The 22,062-nt window shown below is 44.3% G+C and overlaps 1 protein-coding gene across 4 annotated transcripts in view; it reads right to left on the minus strand.

Annotated features, from left to right (window-relative positions):
* The window catches only part of LOC122810396 (solute carrier family 12 member 4-like), a 2,349,234-nt gene that overhangs the window by 1,030,557 nt on the left and 1,296,615 nt on the right, over window positions 1-22,062 (minus strand). For all 4 annotated transcript variants that reach the window (XM_044081998.1, XM_044081999.1, XM_044082001.1 and 1 more), the window contains exon 11: window positions 18,997-19,054. In XM_044081998.1, coding sequence (XP_043937933.1) covers window positions 18,997-19,054 — 58 coding nt within the window. The remainder of the gene's footprint in view (window positions 1-18,996; window positions 19,055-22,062) is intronic.

Consider the following 22,062-nt stretch of genomic DNA (forward strand, 5'->3'; position numbering starts at 1 on the left):
TCTGGGCAGGGATCCAGAATCCATGGAGGAGTTAGAGCATGAGACCAGAGGAAGGGGAACAACACCTGACAAGGCTAGAATGGGGCAATGAGGATCACTCTGCAACCCAGTCAGCAAGCTTTTTGAAGAAACTTCAGAATGAGAGGTAACGGGGGATAGGCATACAGTAACCCGGGAGGCCAAGCATGGACGAGAGCATCTCTGGGTGAGTCCCCTGGTGAGGGGTCAGAGCAAAGAACTCGCTGTACTTCGCTTTGGAAGAAGATGCGAAGAGATCGGAGCAAGGGTGACCTCACGCTAGGAAGATCTCCTGCGCTACTGTTTCAGAGACCACTCGTATGGCATTAGAATAGCCCGACTCAGTCTGTCCGCTAAAATGTTGGGGCGCCCCGGGATGTGCGTTGCAATCAGAAACCGACTGGTGGAGACTGCCCACTCCTACACTCTCATGGCCTCACAGCAGACAGGGTAAAATCTGGTTCCTCCTTGTTTATTGATGTACCAGACAACAGACATGTCTGACTGAACTGCAGTCGTCCCCGGGGGAAGAACAGCATGGAAGGTTTGTTGCAACGCTAAAAGCACTGCCATCATCTCCAGAACATTGATATGCAATCTGGTCTCGGTCTGGGACCACGTGCCTTGGACCGTCCTCCCCAAAAAACAGCCCCAACCTGAGCTGGGAGGCATCCGTGGTCACTGTGGCTTGGGCTGGGGGTGTTATGAAGGGATGACCTGCCAAGATTTCCGGCGATTGGAGCCACCAGAGAAGAGAAATCTTGCAGGCTCTGCTGATTCGTATTGGATAGTCCATGGGGACGTCTAACCAAGACCACTAACTGCCAGGGTCCTCTGAAGCAACCTCATGTGAAAGCGCGCACAGGGAAGGATTGAAATTGCTGTGGCCGTGGAGCCTAGGGCTCGGAGAACATTACTTGCCGTTGGCGTCCTGGGGCCGAGAATCACCGAAACATGAGCCCGTAGGTTCTGGACCCTGTCCCAAGTGAGAAAAACTTTCAATAGTAGAGTGTCCAGCTGTGCCCCTATGAATTCTAAGGTGTGTGTTGGGTTCAAGAGGGACTTGGAGTTGTTGATGGTAATCCCTAGATTGACTGCAAGATGCAGGAAGGAGTCTCTGGCCATGCAAAGTAGACGTTTGGTGGCAGCAGTGAAGAGCCAATCGTCTAGGTAAGGAAACACCTGAATTCCCTGAAGCCTCAGGTGAGCCGCTACGACTGCCATAACCTTGGTAAACACCCTGGGGGCTGTGGTGAGACCGAAGGGTAGGGCTCTGAACTGGAAATGACTGGCTCCCAGCCAGAAGCGAAGAAATCCCCTGGAGCTTCTGCAAATTTTGATATGGTAGTAAGCGTCCTGGAGGTCTATCGAGCACATCCAGTCGCATTCTCGGAGGTAAGGAAGAATGGACTGCAAGGTGACCATCCGGAACTTCTGCTTGGCTACAGTGAGTGTCAGGGTTGACAGGTCCAATATGGGCCTGAGGTCCCCTGTCTATTTTGGCACCAAAAATAACCTTGAGTAAATGCCTAATCTGGACTGATCTGGGGGGACTGGTTCGATGGCCCGACTGTGAAGCAGCTTTGAAATTTTGTGCGCTGCCGCCTCCCTTTGAGCAAGTGGAACATCTGCGAGGCGCTTTGGTTGTACTGATGGGGCAACGAACAGGATGGAGTATCCTCTGGATATAATTTGGAGCACCCAACGGTCCGTCGTAATGGACTCTCAAGCCATTCGGTGCAATGACAATCTTTCCCAGACTATCTCCAGAGTAGGACAGTCGGGCAACCCCTCAGGGTTGCTGCGCGTGTCTGTCCAAGAAGGTCTCCCTAGGCCCAAAGTTCCTCGGGCCCCCTCTACCTCTGGGGCAGCATCTGTCTTGTCCCCCTCTGCCTCTAGGGGAACAAGTTGTCCTGAGTGTCCCGGGAAAACTGAGATTTTCAGAACCACATCTTTTGCCCTCTCTGATTCCTAGAAAAGAATCTTTGAGGGCTAGAGAAGTGGACTCCAACAGCAGACAGTCTTCCCGCCCTTCTCGCTCTGGACCAGGGTGTCACAAACTGTCTTCCCAAACAGGGAGGAACCATCAAAGGGAGCATTTGTGAATGACGCCTTGAAGGGGTCCGCAAATTGACAGTCTGAGACAAGCGTGCCGCCTCATAGCTACGCTGGTCCCAGCTGCCCTAGCCGCTCCTTCCGTGGCATGGGAAAGAAGACACATGGACATGATCGAAACAGATTTCAGAGTCGATATTTTAGCTGAGAACAGTCGCTTGTCCTCTGGCGACAAAGACTCTGGGGGCGACAGCGAATTCTGTTACTAGGTCTCGCTGGAGTTGATTGATGTGTGCCAAATAATTCAGAGCTCGTATAGAAAACGTCTCTGAAGAAAAGACTCGCTTCCCAAACCAATCCACCGCCCTAGACTCCTTGACCGAAGAACTTTCTTGAGCCAGTTCTCTCTTGGTGGCAGCTGTACTTTTTTTTTTTTTTTTTTTTTTTAACAGAAAACCGACGAACGGGAGGAAAGGGATGACCAAAAAATTACTACGCTCACACACTAAATATATACCAAAAAGTACCACTTACTACACCCAACTTGGAGCTATACAGACCACGATGAGTATGCATGAAGCGGCAAACGAGATCTGAGGGAATGTAGATGATGTGAGGGATTATAGGTAAGGGGAGGAGCTTGGAGCAGATGCTTGAAAAATGTTGCCGGCCCGGATCAGATATGGATTTGAATACCCACAGGTTGCAGAAAAAATGAATTTAACTACTTCAGATATAAGGTTCTGCAAAAGGCAACCACTGGGGCCAAACACTTTGTAAACACTTGTGGTGTGGTAGATAGCCCAAAGGGTAATGCAGAAAACAGATAATGTAAGCCAGAGACAAGAAACCTCAAAAATACCTTGAAATTGGAAGCAATAGGAATATGATAAGCAGTCTTGAGATCTAGTCTCACCATGAAACAGTGGTCTGGAAGCAACACTACGACTAACTAAGGTGAGCATTTTGAATTTCATAACAAAAGTGTTTAAAAAGGACAAATCTAGGATGGGTCTCCAACAGTGCTCCTTACTTGGTACCAGAAAAAATTCTGGATTAAAATCCTTTGCCTTTTATGCATTGCAGGCACTGGTTCTATGACCCCTGCTTCTACCACATGAGGAAACATCTGTCTGGTCTGGTGGGTGTGGGAGAATTCCACTGAAAATGGAAGTATTTTCTATCCCCAGAAAAGTGTATCCTCTCTGAATTATTCTCAGAACCCATTTGTCTAAGAATGTTTGTGCCCAGGCTGCAGGGTTGTGAGAGAGCCTCCAGGATAGGGGAAAAGAAAGAAGTGCAAGAGTTGGGGTAAGTGGTGTTCTGTGACTCTGCATAATCATTCCTTTGCAAGAGGTTAATCCTTTTTTGGGATGCAACTCTTCTTGTTTGGTTCAAATAATTATCCTCCTGCCATTCCCTTTTAGATCCTTGGCCTTTATTTGTTCTGCCCCTTGAAGGAAGATGCCTTCTTTGGGGAGAACTTGGGTACATGAAACATCCTAGAGAGGGGTAAATTAATGCATGGGGTATCACCCCACTGTTTGACAATCTGTGTGAGAGAGGGCCCCTACACCAAAGGGCATTCAAAATTTTGGCCTTTAGAACACAGCCGTTTGGATTACATGAGCAAGCATGCAGTCTTAAAACAGTAGAAGCTACATTTCTCAAGACTGTGGCTGCTCATTCAAGCACACATTTCAAAGCATGTTTCAAAACCAGAGTCAAATTAGAAACAATTTCATTCATACAAGACGTTTGCTCTGCAGGTTACAGATGCAGCAAAATCATCCAAACTGTACAAACACTGTAAAGTATCTTCCAGAGCTGAAAAGAGAGGGGGAGATAGCCTCAGAATCAAGCATCTCATCCTCTATAAGGCCTTACACCCTGCCTAGCTCTGGGCTATTTCCCAACTGCTTCCAAGCAAAACCATCACCAAATCTAGCAATCACCTGAAGAAACGCGAAAACTTGTTTGGACTTGCGCTTAGGTTCAACTTCAGAAGAATCAGTGTGACTGGACTCAGTATTAACTAGGAAATCAGCAGCATCCTCATCAGATTCCACATCATATTTACTTATTGCATTTGTAAAGTGGGATAGTTTGACTGGGCAGCAAGCTGCCCCTTTTCAATGGAGGCCCAGGGAGAAAAGCTCAAAAAATTCCAATATATAAAGAAAACAGTAAGCAAAGGCATACAAATAATCAACAATTTAAACATAATAGCATTAATAAATAGCAGCATCATGCAATAAGCTATTAAACTTCTTCTAAGGAGAAAAGCTCCAGAAAAAAACATAATACATAAAGGTATACAAGTAGTCAACAAATATACATTTAAACAAGGTATCATTAACTAATAGCAGCAGCATCTAAAGAGCTATGAAACTTATTTGGAAAAGAACTTGGTAGAAGGAGAGAAAAGGAAGAAACTGAAAGATTAGTATTCAGAGATGAAAAAGCTTTAGGATAGGTAGAAGGAAGAAGAGGGAGATGTAGAGGACAAGGAAGAGAAACTGGACCAATAACTAAGTATATCCTGCTTAAAAAAAGAACAGGAGATAGTAAGGGGCAGGACTATTTACCATCCAGGAGTTGAGCATGTACAGACCCAAGTATCTTTTAGGTAATCTCTTGTCTGTGCTTTAAACGAGCCAGCATTTATCGTGTTTCATGAAGAAAGAAGGGAGTGCCACTTTTGGTCAGACAAGTGGAGTACACTATCAGAAAGGTCTCTAGCCAAACTAGCAAAAGAGCCATGAAATCTGTGCTTATACTCTGATCCTGGTGAGAGAAGGAGCAGAGTGCATTGATTCCTGACTATTTCTGGTTGGAGAGCGTCTGTCTGTGCTTACTGTATGTGATTGATCTAGCTGCTGCTCGAGGAATCTACTAGAGAAAGAAGCCTACAAGACCCTTGCATCATATCGGATAAGACTGCGGTCAAAAAACAGGCTGCGACCTGCTTCTCTTCTTGGGGTTGGTGCTAACGTTTTGCTTCTGCTGAGAGAAAAAGCAAAGGAGCATTGTATCCCAACAGAGTGAGGCTGTGCTGAGACCAGTATTAGTAGTAGGAGTGTTGTATCCCAACAGAGTGAGGCTGTGCTGAGACCAGTATTAGTAGTAGGAGTGTTGTATCCCAACAGAGTGAAGCTGTGCTGAGACCAGTATTAGTAGTAGGAGTGTTGTATCCCAACAGAGTGAAGCTGTGCTGAGACCAGTATTAGTAGTAGGAGTGTTGTATCCCAACAGAGTGAGGCTGTGCTGAGACCAGTAGTAGGAGTGTTGTATCCCAACAGAGTGAGGCTGTGCTGAGACCAGTATTAGTAGTAGGAGTGTTGTATCCCAACAGAGTGAGGCTGTGCTGAGACCAGTATTAGTAGTAGGAGTGTTGTATCCCAACAGAGTGAAGCTGTGCTGAGACCAGTATTAGTAGTAGGAGTGTTGTATCCCAACAGAGTGAGGCTGTGCTGAGACCAGTATTAGTAGTAGGGTGTTGTATCCCAACAGAGTGAGGCTGTGCTGAGACCAGTATTAGTAGTAGGAGTGTTGTATCCCAACAGAGTGAAGCTGTGCCGAGACCAGTATTAGTAGTAGGAGTGTTGTATCCCAACAGAGTGAAGCTGTGATGAGACCAGTATTAGTAGTAGGAGTGTTGTATCCCAACAGAGTGAGGCTGTGCTGAGACCAGTATTAGTAGTAGGAGTGTTGTATCCCAACAGAGTGAAGCTGTGCTGAGACCAGTATTAGTAGTAGGAGTGTTGTATCCCAACAGAGTGAGGCTGTGCTGAGACCAGTGTTAGTAGTAGGAGTGTTGTATCCCAACAGAGTGAAGCTGTGCTGAGACCAGTATTAGTAGTAGGAGTGTTGTATCCCAACAGAGTGAAGCTGTGCTGAGACCAGTATTAGTAGTAGGAGTGTTGTATCCCAACAGAGTGAGGCTGTGCTGAGACCAGTAGTAGGAGTGTTGTATCCCAACAGAGTGAAGCTATGATGAGACCAGTATTAGTAGTAGGAGTGTTGTATCCCAACAGAGTGAGGCTGTGCTGAGACCAGTATTAGTAGTAGGAGTGTTGTATCCCAACAGAGTGAAGCTGTGATGAGACCAGTATTAGTAGTAGGAGTGTTGTATCCCAACAGAGTGAGGCTGTGCTGAGACCAGTATTAGTAGTAGGAGTGTTGTATCCCAACAGAGTGAGGCTGTGCTGAGACCAGTATTAGTAGTAGGAGTGTTGTATCCCAACAGAGTGAGGCTGTGCTGAGACCAGTATTAGTAGTAGGAGTGTTGTATCCCAACAGAGTGAGGCTGTGCGAGACCAGTATTAGTAGTAGGAGTGTTGTATCCCAACAGAGTGAGGCTGTGCTGAGACCAGTATTAGTAGTAGGAGTGTTGTATCCCAACAGAGTGAGGCTGTGCTGAGACCAGTATTAGTAGTAGTGTTGTATCCCAACAGAGTGAGGCTGTGCTGAGACCAGTATTAGTAGTAGGAGTGTTGTATCCCAACAGAGTGAGGCTGTGATGAGACCAGTATTAGTAGTAGGAGTGTTGTATCCCAACAGAGTGAGGCTGTGCTGAGACCAGTATTAGTAGTAGGAGTGTTGTATCCCAACAGAGTGAGGCTGTGCTGAGACCAGTATTAGTAGTAGGAGTGTTGTATCCCAACAGAGTGAAGCTGTGCTGAGACCAGTATTAGTAGTAGGAGTGTTGTATCCCAACAGAGTGAAGCTGTGATGAGACCAGTACTAGTAGTAGCCAGGCAGTAGCCATTCATGCGACTCCCCTCCTTTCATCATTCTTGACAAACTAATTCTTTATTTTCAGTAAGTACTGCTTCATTTGTCTCTAAATTCAGAATACCTGCCTAAATACTTCATCCTTAAATTTTCAGGGTCTATGTATTACTTTCCCCTGAAGTGATTGGCAGTGGTCTATACAGACTCAGACACCTCGAATGGCATTTTTCCTGTAAAAGCACAACTAAATTTCTCCAATACCGAGTTGCACACAAGACAACTAGTTTGCAGTGACAAGCACTGTCCACATAGTTCAAACTGGATACTCCTGACAGTGATTGATATTCTCACTCAAACTGTCTAATCAATAAAAAATGGTCTTTTGCCATGGATATGAACTTTCCTATGGTCTCCGTTACCGGCTTGGTGGATATGGGCATCCTGAGGCAATGTAGAAACTGCCTCATGTTTACTGAGGGCCAGTTAATTCTCAAACAAACGAATATGGTATGTGAGAGATGTATTTACACAATGTCACTGGAGGCAAAGCTCACATAAAAGTACACCTAATGTCAATAAGGTTGTCAGTAACACACATGCTGCACCCATCATGTACAATTCAAAGCAGACACATAGACTCTCATATGCTGAGGCACTTGCATGTTACCTTCCTAAACCACAAAGACCTCCTAGATGAAGTACAGATAAATACCCTCAGCACCCCCAAATACGATTTCTCAAAATAACACCCACATCAACACATAGAGCTACATCTCATGGAGACTCCATCTCTAAGCCCATAAGGCAAGTCAACACACAATCCAACATTCTAGTCATTGGAGACTCCATCGTGAGACACACTGATTTCCCTCTCATCAGACTGAGTAAGGAGAAAGTTACAGTCAGTTGATTATCAGGGGTTAGGATCCGCCATATTACGCATGCACTCAAGTCACTGGACCACAATTACCAGTATGACTCAGTCATAGTCCATGTGGGAGTAAATGATCAGTGACGTACCTCCCTAGACTGTACGAAGAGAGTCATCATGGAGCTCTCGGAATGTGTCTCTCAGGCAGGTATAAGCCTAGCATTGAGCAGCATTTTACCTTCTCCAAGGGTAATGGCACAATATGAACAAAAGATGATTGACTTTAATAACTGGCTTAGTTTCTGGTGTCATTCCAAGGGGGTGCAATATTTGTCAGCATGGAAGGAGATGGTCAACAGATCATGCTGCTTTGCCAAGAATGGTCTGCAACTCCCCTTGTAGGCTTTCGAATATTAGCTAAAACAGTCTTCCCCCATACTGCCTTTTTTAGGCAATGCCAAACTGAAAGTGCTTCCGACATAGCAAATCAAATCAAAATCAAGAAAATCTAAAGATATTACGGCTCAATGCTAGGAGTCTAAACAAAAAAACTCCACTTTCCAGAAGCTCTCTTTACCCTAGAGAATGCTGATGTCTGTGCAGTCACTGAGACATAGTTTAAAGCCGTGGAGAGCGCAACAGTGCAAGGTTATAATGCCTTCCACACATTTAGGCCAGCTACTTCACAGACAGGGACTAAGGATAGAGGCGTCTCTATTTATATCAAAAATAAATGTACTTCAAGGCTGGTCAAACAGGACAATGCACTTGAACTGCTCCATGTTCAAATCACCATAGGTAAAATCCAGTACCACTTCCTTGCAACCTACAGGTCCCCCTCTATGACCCAGGAAACCCATACCATGTATTTAAACTTATTAGAAACACTGACCATCCAACCCAAGACCATATTCATGGAATTATCCCACTCTTAACTGGGAATCCTATACGACACCAAACGTACATGCACAGACATTCCTGGATTTTGTAAACACAAACTCCCTCAACCAGATAGTCAATACACCAACCAGGGGTGCAACTATACTAGATCTGGTCTTCACTAATAGGGGAGACTGCTGCACACCCTTCCTCTACTGTAATGCCTTCCCTGGTAAGGTCAGACCACAAAATGGTCTCCTTTGAAGTAAAAAATAAAAACTGGACCCCCTGCTAAACAGAGAATATTCAGGAACTATTCTAAGGCTAACCTCCTGCTACTAAGCGAGAGCCTGGCAAACTTTTTCAGTCTGTCCGCTAAAATGTTGGGGCGCCCCGGGATGTGCGTTGCAATCAGAAACCGACTGGTGGAGACTGCCCACTCCTACACTCTCATGGCCTCACAGCAGACAGGGTAAAATCTGGTTCCTCCTTGTTTATTGATGTACCAGACAACAGACATGTCTGACTGAACTGCAGTCGTCCCCGGGGGAAGAACAGCATGGAAGGTTTGTTGCAACGCTAAAAGCACTGCCATCATCTCCAGAACATTGACATGCAATCTGGTCTCGGTCTGGGACCATGTGCCTTGGACCGTCCTCCCCAAAAACAGCCCCCACCTGAGCTGGGAGGCATCCGTGGTCACTGTTGCTTGGGTTGGGCTGGGGGTGTTATGAAGGGATGACCTGCCAAGATTCCCGGCGATTGTAGCCACCAGAGAAGAGAAATCTTGCAGGCTCTGCTGATTCGTATTGGATAGTCCATGGGGAGGTCTTACCAAGACCACTAACTGCCAGGGTCCACTGAAGCAACCTCATGTAAAGGCGCCCACAGAGAAGGAATGAAATTGCTGAGGCCATGGAGGCTAGGGCTCTGAGAACATCACTTGCCGTTGGTGTCCTGGGGCCGAGGATCACAGACACACGAGCCTGTAGGTTATGGACCCTGTCCCAAGTGAGAAAAACATGCAATAGTAGAGTGCCCAGCTGTGCCCCTATGAATTCCAAGGTCTGTGTTGGGTTCAAGAGGGACTTGGAGATGTTGATGGTAACCCCTACATTGACTGCAAGATGCAGGAGTGAGTCTCTGGCCATGCAAAGTAGACGCATGGTGGCAACAGTGAGGAGCCAATTGTCTAGCTAAGGAAACACCTGAATTCCCTGATGCCTCAGGTGAGCTGCTACGACTGCCATAACCTTGGTAAGCACCCTGGGGGCTATGGTGAGACCGATGGGTAGGGCTCTGAATTGGAAATGATTGGCTTCCAGCTGGAAGCGAAGGAATCTCCTGGAGCTTCTACAAATTTTGATATGGTAGTAAGCGTCCTGGAGGTCTATCAAGCACATCCAGCCGCATTCTCGGAGGTAAGGAAAAATGGACTGCAAGGTGACCATCCGGAATTTTTGCTTGGCTACAGTGAGTTTCAAGGTTGACAGGTCCAATATGGGCCTGAGGTCCACCGTCTTTTTTGGCACTAAAGAACCTGGAGTAAATGCCTAATCCGGAATGATCGGGGAGACTGGTTCGATGGCTTGACTGTGAAGCAGCTTTGAAATTGCGTGCGCTGCCGCCTCCCTTTGAGCAAGTGGAACATCTGCGAGGCACTTTGGTTGTACTGGTGGGGAAATTAACAGGATGGAGTATACTCTGGATATAATTTGGAGCACCCAACGGTCTGTCGTAATGGATTCTCAAGCCATTCGGTGCAATGACAATCTTCCCCTGACTATCTCCAGAGTAAGACAGTCGGGCAACACCTCAGGGTTGATGCGTGGGTCTGTCCAAGAAGGTCTCCCTAGACCCAAAGTTCCTCGGGCCCCCTCTGCCTCTGGGGCGGCGTCTGTCTTGTCCCCCTCTGCCTCTAGGGGAACAAGTTGTCCTGAGTGTCCCAGGAAAACTGAGATTTTCAGAACCACATCTTCTTTTGCCCTCTCTGATTCCTAGAAAAGGATCTTTGAGGGCTAGAGAAGTGGAATCCAACAGCAGACAGTCTTCCCGTCGTCCTCGCTCTGGACCACGGTGTCACAAACAGTCTTCCCAAACAGGGAGGAACCGTCAAAGGGAGCATTTGTGAACGATGCCTTGAATGGGTCCACAAATTGACAGAGTCTGAGCCAAGCGTGCCACCTCATAGCTACGCTGGTCCCAGCTGCCCTAGCCGCTCCTTCCGTGGCATGGGAAAGACACATGGACGTGATTGAAAGAGATTTCAGAAGAGACATTTTTGCTGAGAACAGTCGCTTGTCCTCTGGCGACAAAGACTCTGGGGGCGACACAGCGAATTCTGTGACTAGGTCTCACTGGAGTTGAATGACATGTGCCAAATAATTCAGAGCGCATATAGAAAATATAATAATAATAATAATAATATAGAAATTGAAGAAAAGACTCTCTTCCCAAAATGATCCACCGCCCTAGACTCCTTGTCCGGAGGGTGGACCGAAGAACTTTCCTGAGCCAGATCTCTCTTGGTGGCAGATGTACTTTTTTTTTTTTTAAACAGAAAACCGACGAACGGGAGGAAAGGGATGACCAAAAAATGACTACGCTCACACACTAAATATATACCAAAAAGTACCACTTACTACACCCAACTTGGAGCTATACAGACCACGACGCATACACATGAAACGGCAAACGAGATCTGAGGGAATGTAAATGATGTGAGGGATTATGGGTAAGGGGAAGAAGCAGATGCTTGAAAAATGTTGCCGGCACGGATCAGATATGGATTTGAATACCCACAGGTTGCAGAAAAAATTAATTTAACTACTTCAGATATAAGGTTCTGCAAAAGGCAAGCACTGGGGCCAAACACTTTGTAAACACTTGTGGTGTGATTGATAGCCCAAAGGGTAATGCAGAAAACAGATAATGTAAGCGAGACACAAACCTCAAAAATGCCTTGAAATTGGAAGCAATAGGAACATAAGCAGTCTTGAGATCTAGTCTCATCATGAAACATTGGTCTGGAAGTAACACTACGACCAACTAAGGTGAGCATTTTGAATTTCATAACAAAAGTGTTTAGAAAGGACAAATCTAGGATGGGTCTCCAACAGTGCTCCTTACTTGGTACCAGAAAAATTTCTGGATTAAAATCCTTTGCCTTTTATGCATTGCAGGCACTGGTTCTATGACCCCTGCTTCTACCACATGAGGAAACATCTCTGTCTGGTCTGGTGGGTGTGGGAGAATTCCACTGAAAATGGAAGTATTTTCTATCCCCAGAAAAGTGCATCTCCTCTGAATTATTCTCAGAACCCATTTGTCTAAGAATGTTTGTGCCCAGGCTGCAGGGTTGTGAGAGAGCGTTCAGGATAGGGGAAAAGAAAGAAGTGCAAGAGTCGGGGTAAGTGGTGTTCTGTGACTCTGCATAACCATTCCTTTGCAAGAGGTTAATCCTTTTTTGGGATGTAACTCTTCTTGTTTGGTTCAAAGAATTATCCTCCTGCCATTTCCTTTTAGATCCTTGGCCTTTGTTTGTTCTGCCCCTTGAAGGAAGATGCCTTATTTGGGGAGAAGTTGGGTACATGAAACATCCTAGAGAGGTGTAAATTAATGCATGGGGTATCACCCCACTCTGACAATCTGTGAGAGAGAGGGCCCCTACACCAAATGGCATTCAAAATTTTGGCCTTTAGAACACAGCAGTTTGGATTACATGCGCAAGCATACAGTCTTAAAACAGTAGAAGCTACATTTCTCAAGACTGTGGCTGCTCATTCAAGCACACATTTCAAAGGATGTTTTCAAACCAGAGTCAAATTAGAAACAATTTCATTCATATAAGATGTTTGCTCTGCAGGTTACAGATGCAGCAAAATCATCCAAACTGTACAAACACTGTAAAGTATCTTCCAGAGCTGAAAAGAGAGGAGGAAGATAGCCTCAGAATCAAGCATCTCATCCTCTATAAGGCCTTACACCCTGCCTAGCTCTGGGCTATTTCCCAATTGCTCCCAAGCAAAACCATCACCAAATCTAGCAATCGTCTGAAGAAACGCGAAAACTTGTTTGGATTTGCGCTTAGGTTCAACTTCAGAAGAATCAGTGTGACTGGACTCGGTGTTAACTAGGAAATCAGCAGCATCCTCATCAGATTCCACATCATATTTACTTATTGCATTTGTAAAATGGGATAGTTTGACTGGGCAGCAAGCTGCCCCTTTTCAATGGAGGCCCAGGGAGAAAAGCTCAAAAAATTCCAATATATAAAGAAAACAGTAAGCAGAGGCATACAAATAATCAACAATTTAAACATAATATCATTAATAAATAGCAGCATCATGCAATGAGCTATTAAACTTCTTCTATGGAGAAAAGCTCCAGAAAAAAACATAATACATAAAGGTATACAAATAGTCAACAAATATACATTTGAACAGGGTATCATTAACTAATAACAGCAGCATCTAAAGAGCTATGAAACGTATTTGGAAAAGAACTTGGTAGGAGGAGAGAAAAGGAAGAAACTGAAAGATTAGTATTCAGAGATGAAAAAGCTTTAGGATAGGTAGAAGGAAGAAGAGGGAGATGTAGAGGACAAGAAAGAGAAACTGGACCAATAACTAAGTATTATCCTGCTTAAAAAAAGAACAGGAGATAGTAAGGGGCAGGACTATTTACCATCCAGGAGTTGAGCATGTACAGACCCAGGTATCTTTTAGGTAATCTCTTGTTTGTGCTTTAAGAGAGCCATTTATCGTGTTTCATGGAGAAAGAGGAAGGGAGTTCCACTTTTGGTCAGACAAGTGGAGTACACTATCCGAAACAGAAAGGTCTCTAGCCAAACTAGCAAAAGAGCCATGAAATCTGTGCTTATACTCTGATCCTGGTGAGAGAAGGAGCACAGTGCATTGATTCCTGACTGTTTCTGGTAGGAGTGTGTCTGTGCTTACTGTATGTGATTGATCTAGCTGCTGTTTGAGGAATCTACTAGAGAAAGAAGCCTACAAGACCCTTGCATCATATTGGATAAGACTGCGGTCAAAAAACAGGTTGCAACCTGCTTCTCTTTTGGGGTTGGTGCTAACATTTTGCTTCTGCTGAGAGAAAAAGCAAAGGAGCATTGTATCCCAACAGAGTGAAGCTGTGGTGAGACCAGTATTAGATAGTAGCGAGGCAGTAACCATTCATGCAACTCCCCTCCTTTCATCATTCTTGACAAACTAATTCTTTATTTTCAATAAGTACTGCTTCATTTGTCTCTAAATTCAGAATATCTGCCTAAATACTTCATCCTTAAATTTTCAGGGTCTATGTATTACTTTCCCCTGAAGTGATTGGCAGTGGTCTATACAGACTCAGACACCTTGAGTGGCATTTTTCCTGTAAAAGCAAAACTAAATTTCTCCAATACCTAGTTGCACACAGGACAACTAGTTTGCAGTGACAAGCGCTGTCCACATAGTTCAAACTGGATACTCCTGACAATGATTGATATTCTCACTCCAACTGTCTAATCAATAAAAAATGGTCTTTTGCCATGGATATGAACTTTCCTATGGTCTCAGTTACCGGCTTGGTGGATATGGGCATCCTGAGGCAATGCAGAAACTGCCTCATGTTTACTGAGGGCCAGCTAATTCTCAAACGAATATGGTATGTGAGAGATGTATTTACACAATGTCACTGGAGGCAAAGCTCACATAAAAGTACGCCTAATGTCAATAAGGTTGTCAGTAACACACATGCTGCACCAATCATGTACAATTCAAAGCAGACACACAGACTCGCATATGCTGAGGCACCTGCATGTTACCTTCCTAAACTACAAAGACCTCCTAGATGAAGCACAGATAAATACCCACAGCACACCCAAATGCACTCTCTCAAAATAACACCCACATCAACACACAGAGCTACATCTCATAGAGACTCCACTTCTAAGCCCATAAGGCAAGTCAACACACAATCCAACATTCTAGTCATTGGAGACTCCATTGTGAGACACACTGATGTCCCTCTCACCAGGCTGAGTAAGGAGAAAGTTACGGTCAGCTGATTATGAGGGGTTAGGATCGGCCACATTACGCATGCACTCAAGTCACTGGACCACAATTACCAGTATGACTCAGTCATAGTCCATGTGGGAGTAAATGAACAGTGATGTATCTCCCTAGACTATATCATCATGGAGCTCTCGGAATGTGCGTCTCAGGCTGGTATAAACCTAGCACTGAGCAGCATTTTACCTTCTCCAAGGATAATGGCACAATATGAACAAAAGATGATTGACTTTAATAATTGGCTTAGTTTCTGGTGTCATTCCAAGGGGGTGCAATATTTGTCAGCATGGAAGGAGATGGTCAACAGATCATGCTGCTTTGCCAAGAATGGTCTGCACCTCTCCTTTGTAGGCTTTCGAATATTAGCTAAAACAGTCTTCCCCCATACAGCCTTTTTTAGGCAATGCCAAACTGAAAGTACTTCCGACATAGCAAATCAAAATCAAGAAAATCTAAAGATATTACGGCTCAATGCTAGGAGTCTAAACAAAAAAACTCCACTTTCCAGAAGCTCTCTTTATCCTAGAATGCTGATGTCTGTGCAGTCACAGAGACATAGTTTAAAGCCGTGGAGAGCACACCAACAGTGCAAGGTTATAATGCCTTCCACACATTTAGGCCAGCTACTTCACAGGCAGGGACTAAGGGTAGAGGTGTATCTATTTATATCAAAAATAAATGTACTTCAAGGATGGTCAAACAGGACAATGCACTTGAACTGCTCCATGTTCAAATCACCATAGGTAAAATCCAGTACCACTTCCTTGCAACCTACAGGTCCCCCTCTATGACCCAGGAAACCCATACCATGTATTTAAACTTATTAGAAACAGTGACCATCCAATCCAAGACCATATTTCATAGGTGACTTCAATTACCCCACTCAAGTGGGAATCCTATACGACACCAAACGTACATGCACAGACATTCCTGGATTTTGTAAACACAAACTCCCTCAACCAAATAGTCAATACACCAACCAGGGGTGCAACCATACTAGATCTGGTCCTCACTAATAGGGGAGACTGCTGCACACCCTCTACTGTAATGCCTTCCCTGGTAAGGTCAGACCACAAAATGGTCTCCTTTGAAGTAAAAAATAAAAACGGGACCCCCAGCTAAACAGAGAATATTCAGGAACTATTCTAAGGCTAACCCCTCCTGCTATTAAGCGAGAGCCTGGCAAAATTTCTAGCCCCCATAAACCCTGAGAACACTTCTGCCTATTTAGAACTGTTCACAGAAACCCTGTACAAGCATGATAACAGCTGTATAGAGGCAGCTGTCCCCACCAGCAAGAAGTACAGAACTAACTCAAAAAACAAGCCACCCTGGTAGAATCACAAAATCAAGCAGCTATAGAACAGGAGGAAGAAAATCATGGCAAAAATGTGGAGGTGCGGCACGTTTGGCCTCCCAAGCCAAGGACTACCACAAAGCATTCTTTAGCTATGTCCGCAACCTCAAACGCAGTAAACAATTGTGTGCAGAGCTCATTGTAAATGGTGCCAACTATACTGAGACAGAGGATATAGAAAACCTCCTGGCTGATGAATTCAGCACCAACTTTACTTCTCTCTTCCCCTCAACCTTCCCTCAGGAAATCTCAAATATAACTCCCCCCATCACTAGGGAACAGGTCCTTAACGCTCTCTCTAAGATGTAAAACACTGCATCAATGAGACCAGACAATATCCTAGGATGCCTTCTAACTAACATGAAACATGACTTATCAGGGCCTGTGGAATTACTGTTCAACTGTAACCTCTGATCAGGCTTCGTGCCTCATGAATGGAGAAAGGCAAAAGTCATCCCTCTACACAAAAGTGGGCTATCTACAGATCCTGGAAACTGCAGACCCATAAGTCTCACTAGTCTTATATGTAAAGCCATGGAAAGAATTATCATGGAGATGATCAACAGAGATACAGCAAACCTCCAGACACTGGACCCAGCCTAGCTTGGTTTAGTCAAGGGCAGATCACACCTACTTCAACCTGGTGGACTTCTCTGAAAGGTCACCAAAGCAATGGATGAGGGCAAAATTATTCACACTGCCTACCTTGACCTGGCCAAGGCATTTGACACAATACCCCACTCAAGCAGTGTTGACAAACTCAAGAGGTTAGGTACAAACCAATATGTCACCCGGTGGATAGCCAACTGACAGGACTCAGGAAGTTAGAACTGGGGAGTCCACCTCTACAAAGAGGTCAGACACAAGTGGAGTCCCTCAGGGATCAGTACTTGGACAGCTCATTTTTGGCATTTACTTCTCAGAAGTCAAGGCCAATGTTAGTGGTCTCTGGCTGACTAAACTTGCAGATGACTGCAAATTACGAGATGTCTCTGAATCTCACACTGACACAAATGTTCTCCAGGAGGGGATGGCACAGACGAACAACTGGTATCAGAGCCATGGACTGAAAGCAAATGCCAAGAAATGCATAACAGTATCCATTGGGCAGTCATGCATCCCTGGTAACTATCATACCGACAACACACCCCTCCTTAGAGTTGACCCAGTAGTCAGGGACCTAGGGACACACATAGTAACCTAGCCTTTGGTCATCACGTGTCTGCAGTGGTGAGGAAATCATTCTATGTTGTGCAACTTGTAAACAAATGTATGGCACCGAAGTCCAAGGAAATCATTGTTCCACTGTATTCGGCATTCATCAGACCTACCATTGAGTACAATGCCCCCTTTGGTATGTACCTAACCAGGCATATCCAACAACTTGAACGTCCACAGACGTTCCTCACTAAAAGAATACAGGGCATAAGTAATATGTCCTATGCAGACCGCCTTAAGACCCTAGCCCTGTATTCAGTCTCCTACAAGCTTTTGAGGAGAGATCTATGCCTAGCATACAAGGCATTGTCAGTCCCCACTCTGATGGACCTACTGTATATCCACAAAACAAACAGCACCAGAATTACCCATTCTAAAGACTTGAACCTTGCCTTTGATATAAATAAGACCTGCTGGATAGATTGGTGTGTGTCCTACAGACTACCTCGTATATGGAACAGGCTCCCTATCCATGTGAAGCAGAGTTCCTCCCTGGCCCAATTCAAGTGCAACAGGGACAGTTGGATGGGGAACTGGAAATTCATCCCCGGTTGGCACCTATGTCTGTAATGGACACAGGTAACCTGCAAATGGTTCATTTCCCAGGTCCATGCTTACACTTATCAAGGGTATCAGAACTTGTCAGAGATTTGGGATGCATGGCTAAACTTAAAAAGGCCCTTGTGGTCATTAGCCTAGTAAACACCTATGAACCTATGGATGGGAAAACACCCAGTAGAATTAGGTGTCTGCTGACACACTGATAAGGAAACCACATCAGTTTTATAAACAGCTATAATCTGATTATCAGCTGTATGATGAAGGGTACATTTCTCCTTCTTATGAACTTCACTATTAAGACACAATATCTGGGGACAGAGTATTACATTTGGCAAGGAATCTCTTATCCTGGACGACTACTACACCTAAACAACTTTGGTTCTCCCATACCTGTGCTATGTACTGAACAGCCCTGGAAGACATGATCTAATGTTAAACATACACAGAGTAGAGACATACACATAGTAAATATATAAATGTTGAAAAATCCAAGTTCTGAAATATTTTCCTGTCAAAAGGTGAAAATAAAGCAGAGTAATAACAGTAAAGACAGGCCTCTTGTGACTTGACACACACAAGATGCACTTCCTAAGGAAACAGTTTTTACAGAAACAGTAAAATCAAAATTTTTTCAAAGATGGAAGCCAAATAAACACTGCTGCAAACAGAAATTTCCACTGGAATTACTGTCAATGACAGAAAAAAAATATCAACATACATACACTTGAAAAACATAATAATTGAAGAATACCTGTAATAAAATATGAGTGGAATGGAGTCCCCCAAATGGGGCTTATCTGAGCAGAAAGCCAGAAAAGACGGCACTGGATCCTGTAAAGAGTCCGACAGCTTTCTTCTTTGGATGGCAGAAAAAGACGGAACACTTCCTCTGACAGCTGAAGGCTTCCCTCTCAGGATATGCTCTGCCAATCAGTTGTCATGAAAGAGAGGGAGGGGAGACTGTGGTTTAAAAGCTGGCCAGTATTAGGTTACATTGGCAGATAATGCCACTGAGGTAGTAGGGATGAGGAACATGCCCCCCACTGTGTCTTCCAGAATCCACTCCCATCACCTTTTCCAGAACGGGAGTTTAATCATCGCAAACTCTGACAATTTCAAGTAGTGCCATTTACTGCATTGTTTTCATGAACTTACAGCACGCATGCACACGCACACAAACACAGCTTATGCTTAAGTTGTCAAAATAAAATTTCTATTATGTGAATACTTACTTATCTCGAAGTACAACACCTTCGACGCAAGAACCCAACAACACAACACTGCTGAAATCTGTATTGTATGTCAAGGGGAAATAAGTCTGACATCTGATTATCCAAGCTTAAGTTTATTTTTCCTCATACAAGAAGCAGAAGATTAGGTTGTATCTAGAATCTAAACTTTTTTTAGTACATTTGATTAATTCTTGGTTTCCTTATACTCAATAACACTGATATTTACCTGTTTAGAGTGATTTTCTAAAAAGTTTTGTCTGCTTCTGCAAGGTCCTTACTGTCTACTATTTATCTGCACTTTGTGTGGCTTTCAGAGTTGAAACAGCAATGTCCATTCCCAAACCTAGCACTTTACGGCTGCAATGGATGCTTCTGTGACCATCACCAACTGCACAAATTCAATCTCTTCAAATTTTACTATTAACAGTTTGGTTTTGTTTATTTGAAAAATTCAATGTACTGTATGTTGCACTTGCAGACAAGAACCCTCCAACCTCATATATGACACTGTTATAAACAAAAGGCACCTGATACCTGCTTTTTCTCATCAGTAATCCAGATTATTTCATGCAGACTCAGATCTCTGAAAATAGATCAGTAAAGTAAAGTTGTGTAAGTAAACTTACCATAACAGATGTTTAGATCATCACTGGTGCAGCCACCTTCCTTGCTCCCACACTGTTAGCTTGAGATAAGTTGAATAACAAGACAGGCTTGGGCACCAAGCCCTTCAGAGCTTTCCTGCCAACAGAGAGTGGGAGGCTGAGCCCTGAAAGGACAATGTTAGGAACAACAAAAAATAAAAATCCATATCATGTCAATATCAATACACCAAGAAATGGGGGAGGGGACCTGGGGGGGCTAATGCAGCAGTAAACCGTTGAACATCTACTATTATGGTAATGCTATATTCTTCATACTGATTGTTGAGGCAGAAGCCTAAGCTATACGGGTCGATTAACATAGCTTATAAAATTTTGGGAAGTGGTACAGGAAGAGTGCAGGGGCCCTGTGAGAATGGTCTTCGCAAAGCCTGATCTAGTCCTACAGAAGGGATAAAACTCAGTGTTTTGTAAAACTATGTGCAGAGGACCAAGTTGCTACTTCAATCCTTTCCAAACAGCCAGATGAAGCAAAGGCCCAAGCACAGTGGGACTTGACCCTGCCTGGAACAGTCTGGTTGGGGTGAGCATAACAAAAGATAATAGCCTTAGGCAACAATTTGGAAATAGTCCGTTTTGATACAGGTTGCCCCTTTTTCTTACCTTTATAAACAAACAAACAAACAAAAAAAAAAAAAAAAAAAACAGCTGATTCAATGACTTGAAATATTTAGTTCTGTCAAGATAGAAATGGAGCAGTTTCTCCTTCATTTTTAGTTTCAGGAAAGAAAACACAGTCGGGGTGGATAACTGGGCTTAAATTAAACTCAGACACCACTTTAGGCATAACAAAAGGATTAATTCTCAAAGAAACCTTGTACTTTTGTAAAATGAGATAGGACTGACTCACCAAAAGAGCTAGCAACTCAGATATCTTCTTGCAGAGGTCACAGCAATCAATACTATTACCCATGTTAAGAACCGCAAGTCAGCCAGGTTAGCTGGTTCAAATGGTGCAAGTATTAGCTTTTCTAACACAACATTAAGATCCCAAGGAGGGGTCACCAGTTTTCTAGAAGACTTCTTATGTAAAACCCCTTTCAAAAACATCTTCACATGACAGTGCACAGAAAGAGAAGAATCCATGTTCAGACATGCTGAAATGGCCAATAACTGAGCCATGAGGGAGGAGTAAGTAAGTCCATAGGACAGCAACTCATACAAATATTGTAAAACTGGAAAACAACTAGCCCTGAAGGGATGCTGGTTATGTTGCTGGCAAAACCAGAAAACCTTTTCATTTGCTGATGATTTTTTAGTAGTAGGCTTTCTTGACTCCATTAGTGCCTGTTGCTTGTCCCAGTAATCCGGTGCCTAAAGGAAATTAAAACCATATCATCCAGGCAGTCAGGTGGGGTCGACGTGTATTAAACACCTCTGGTCTTGTGTGAGTAGATCCAGTCTGTGAGCAAGCTTGTGTTAATTGCTCCTGACAATTCCCAAAAGGAAAAGCCACTGCTGCCTGGACCAGAAGGGAATCCCAACAATGATTTTGGGGGATTCCTTCTGCATCTTCATTAGTACCCTGGACATCAGTGGAAAGGGCAGAAAAGCATACACAGATATCTGTGCAAGGAAAAAAAGCATCTGTCTTCCAGGCTTTCTTGCATGGAGGTCTGGAGCAGAATCTTGCCAGCTGATTTTTTAGACAGGAGAAACAAGTCTACTTGAGGACCTCCCCACAAACGGATCAAATCTTGGAAGACCCCCAATCTAGCTACCATTCATGAAGGCCTATCCTTGTCCTGCTCAGCTTGTCTGCCACACAATTCTTCTCTGATATAACATAGGATGCCTGAACAGAGAAAATGTGCTATGAAGTTATATTGCAAGCTAAAATGGCCAGTCTGCAAAGGGGGTATGACCTGGTTCCCCCTTGCTTGTTGATGTACCACATGACTGTGGCACTGCCTTTATCAACTTGGAGAGGTCCTGAAAACCAAATATGATTCGGAAAGTCAAGTGCTTTGACCAGGGCAAACATCTGTTATAATTACATGCTTGCATTGGTCCTTGATGTCCCACACTCCCCCCACTTTTATCTCTCCTGTAACTGCTCCTCAAGCAAAGTCTAAGGCATCTGTGGTGGCGGATTTATTTGGAAAGTACAGATGTGTACACCTACCATAAATGTAGATGTTAGAGTGTCTTCACTGTTGCAGTCATGACTGTAGGGTTCTCCCCCGCCGGCAGGCAGTCCTCGGTCGGCCAGAATCCCAAAGTCTGGGTCCGGCGTCGGCTGTTCAACCATGCTCCCTGACGTCAGAGCGCCAGGAGTACAAAGCTGACAGCCGATGCCATTTTCTCCAGTTTTTCTTGCCCCAGATGTCAGGAGTACCAAAATGAGAAAGGTCGCATACCCTTTGCAAATACACCTCAGAAGAATGGTGAAAAAAGGAACCAC

Source organism: Protopterus annectens, chromosome 8.part1 (assembly GCF_019279795.1).
Source record: "Protopterus annectens isolate FY-2018-M chromosome 8.part1, PAN1.0, whole genome shotgun sequence".
Classification (NCBI taxonomy): domain Eukaryota; kingdom Metazoa; phylum Chordata; order Ceratodontiformes; family Protopteridae; genus Protopterus; species Protopterus annectens.